Here is a 2,978-nt window from a genome sequence, read left to right as displayed (position 1 = left end):
GACTGACGAAGGGAAAAGGTGGCCATCGCTTCTTTGGAAGAGGAAAAGAAAAGTCCAGAAGTGAAGAAGATGATGGGGAGATCGGTTGTGACGAGGAGTTGAAGAGCTACTACTCTTTTAAATCTTTCAAACTATCTTTTTGAGTAGAAGATAGTACCGACTCGTCGTTTGGCTCATCGTAGCCTTTCTCCACAACCTCCCAAATATCATGAGCTCCAAGGAGTGCTTTCATCTTGATACTCCAATTGTCGTAGTTATTCATCTTGAGTATTGGAACTTGGAAGGAAACCATACCTCCATTCGACATCGCTCTGATACCACTTTGTTGAGCTAGTAAAGAAAGAAGGGAGAAAAAAAACTTTGTGCAAGAAGACAAATGAGATGGGAACTCCTGAATTTTTTCATTATGAAATCACGTAGAAACATTACATATTTATAGGCTTGAAAGGATAATTAAGCACTACTCTCAAATACAATGAATCTAGACAATTTTATCAACTTTTCAGCTCATCTATTTTATCTCTATTAATTCTTATCTTATCAACTTTTCATCATTTCTATCCATAATTAATTAAGTTTATTTTTCAACACATACTGCATGCACGGTGTTTTATTTTTTCCCCTTTTCAGGAAGTATTCCTGGCAGGGAGCGAGACAACATCGACAACCATCGAATGGGCGATGTCAGAGCTGATTAGGAAACCCGAAACGTTGGAGAAAGCTCAGAAGGAAGTGAGGCAAGTTCTCAGCGGAAGGACACAGATCACGGAGAAAGATCTGGAGAAGCTCACGTACCTGAAGATGGTGATCAAAGAGACGCTAAGGCTACACCCATCGGCGCCCTTACTGCTGCGCGAGTGTCAGGAAACATGCCTAGTGTTGGGATACAAAGTGCCTGCCGGAACTCGAGTGATCATCAACGGATACGGGTTGGGCCGCGACGAGCGGTACTGGGTCGACGCCGAAGAGTTCAAGCCGGAGAGGTTCGCCGACGGCTCAGTTGACTACAGGGGCAATAACTTTGAATATTTGCCATTTGGCTCAGGCCGAAGGGTGTGCCCTGGCATGAACTTCGGGTATGCATCCGTGGAGGTAGGCCTCACTCATCTCCTCTACTACTTCGATTGGAAGCTTCCCAAAGGAATGAAGGCGGAAGAGGTGGACATGAGAGCGACTGCCGGCATTGCTACTCAAAGGCTCTCACCTCTCTTCATGATCGCTACCCCTGCAGCTCCTCTTCCTTAAAGTTTCACCTACTTGAGTTATTATATATATGTGTGATTCAGATATATATGTTAAATGTTTTAAGTTGTAAAACCGATCGAATGGGTTCTATGAGACCTATATGCGATATATATCTATGAATAAGAGAAATCATATATCTCAATGCATTTATGAAAAGGCCTTGTTTGATTCTAAATGTTATGGAACTCATGCATGAATTTTCAATAAGAGAATGAACTATATATCAATGATATGCATCGCAATCCCGGCTCTGGGTATAGCTACTGTACGTAACGTACGTAGACATGCTTGTATGGGTCTATATATGTTAGATGGTCAGAGACGTGACCAGAAGATACAGAGTTAGATGTTTATATATATATATATATATATAGTTTATGCTCTTGAAAGGTCATATATACCAGTTACGTTTCTGTGTTTGATTTCTGTCCATACTGACCAATTTGATGTTTTGTTTTTACTTGCTAGCAAACTTTCTGTCCATGTGTATAATGTTCTATATACTTTTCTCTCGATTTTCTTTTTTCCATGCTATATATTTTGATTAGTAATTAAATTTATGTTCTTGAGGGTCATATATACCTTTGAATGGAGTTACGTTTCTGTGTTTGATTTCTTATTTTAAAGGGAGTAATCTAAGTAGATCAGCTTAATGTTATAATAGATTCAACAAATACAATTTGAAATAGCTAGTATCGAGAAGATTTCAACTACTAAAAACTAATGATATATTGATCTTTAAAAAAATATCAAATTGGTCAAGGAAGTTGTAAAAAAATACTCTTAGTCAAGGAAATTTGCAATAATACTTCCATTGAGACTAGTCAAGAGGAAGTTATCTATGGTTGCGGTTTCAACTCAACAAACTATTGGACCCGGAACTAGTCATTTAGGATAAAAATAACCCTCTTTATGCTCCTTCCTATATATAGCATAAATTAAATATTTTTTAAAAACATTAATAATAATATTTGTATTCAATGAAATCGATCAAATTGTTTGACTTCACGATATATAGTTGATCAAATTAGTCAAATTAAATGGCGTGCTAAAGTCACTGAGCCAAAGTCTAACTGAGTTTTAGCGAATTCAGACGATATGGTAAACTCAATCGAGTTGCTTCAAGAAGTCGAAAATGACTTGTCAATTTTGAAGGACTAGATGTGCTTGATGGATTGAGGTGACCAATCGAGCTGAGTCAAAATGCTTGATCAATTAATGTGATAAAAAATAACTAATTATGGATGACATTAAAGACTTTCAGATACAAAAATGTAAGGAGGATTTATTAAAGAAGGCATAGGGTTTGCTCATAGACAAAGAAAAAAAAATGATCACTCATTTTTAAATAAATAAATATTTGAAAATATTTATATTTCATTTGAACGAATTGATTGAACTTCGGTTGTGGAGAGCGCTACGTTATGTTATTTTTGACTTGACCAACTAACTAAGGATAACCCGAAAAATTGACATCCTCCATTACTATTTTTTCGACCCAATTTAGATCCGGCATAATCGAAATCAGAGAATCCAATAAGGTCAAAGGTTTCAGTCTTAGGATACCATAATTCTACATCTTGAGTTCCTTTTAAATATCAGAGTATTTGTTTGATTACACATAAGTGTGATTCATTGACGCAATATTGATATTTTGCACACATATCCATGATAAATGAAATATCGGGTCCACTAGTTGTGAAATATAGAAGATTACCTATAGCACTGTGATA

At 36.6% G+C, this 2,978-nt stretch overlaps 1 protein-coding gene across 1 annotated transcript; it reads left to right on the top strand.

Moving 5' to 3' along the window:
* The first annotated feature begins 635 nt into the window (after positions 1–635).
* On the top strand, positions 636–1,276 carry LOC141817662 (alpha-humulene 10-hydroxylase-like). The gene has a single exon (XM_074705299.1). It carries the CDS (start codon positions 682–684, stop codon positions 1,243–1,245), a length of 564 nt encoding a protein of 187 aa, XP_074561400.1. The 5' UTR covers positions 636–681; the 3' UTR covers positions 1,246–1,276.
* The last annotated feature ends 1,702 nt before the right edge of the window (positions 1,277–2,978 follow it).

Source organism: Curcuma longa, unplaced genomic scaffold, assembly GCF_044706935.1.
Source record: "Curcuma longa cultivar G26 ecotype Majalengka, Jawa Barat unplaced genomic scaffold, ITB_CL_G26_1.1 contig_21490, whole genome shotgun sequence".
Classification (NCBI taxonomy): Eukaryota; Viridiplantae; Streptophyta; class Magnoliopsida; order Zingiberales; family Zingiberaceae; genus Curcuma; species Curcuma longa.
This window is presented reverse-complemented; position numbering and strand designations above follow the sequence as displayed.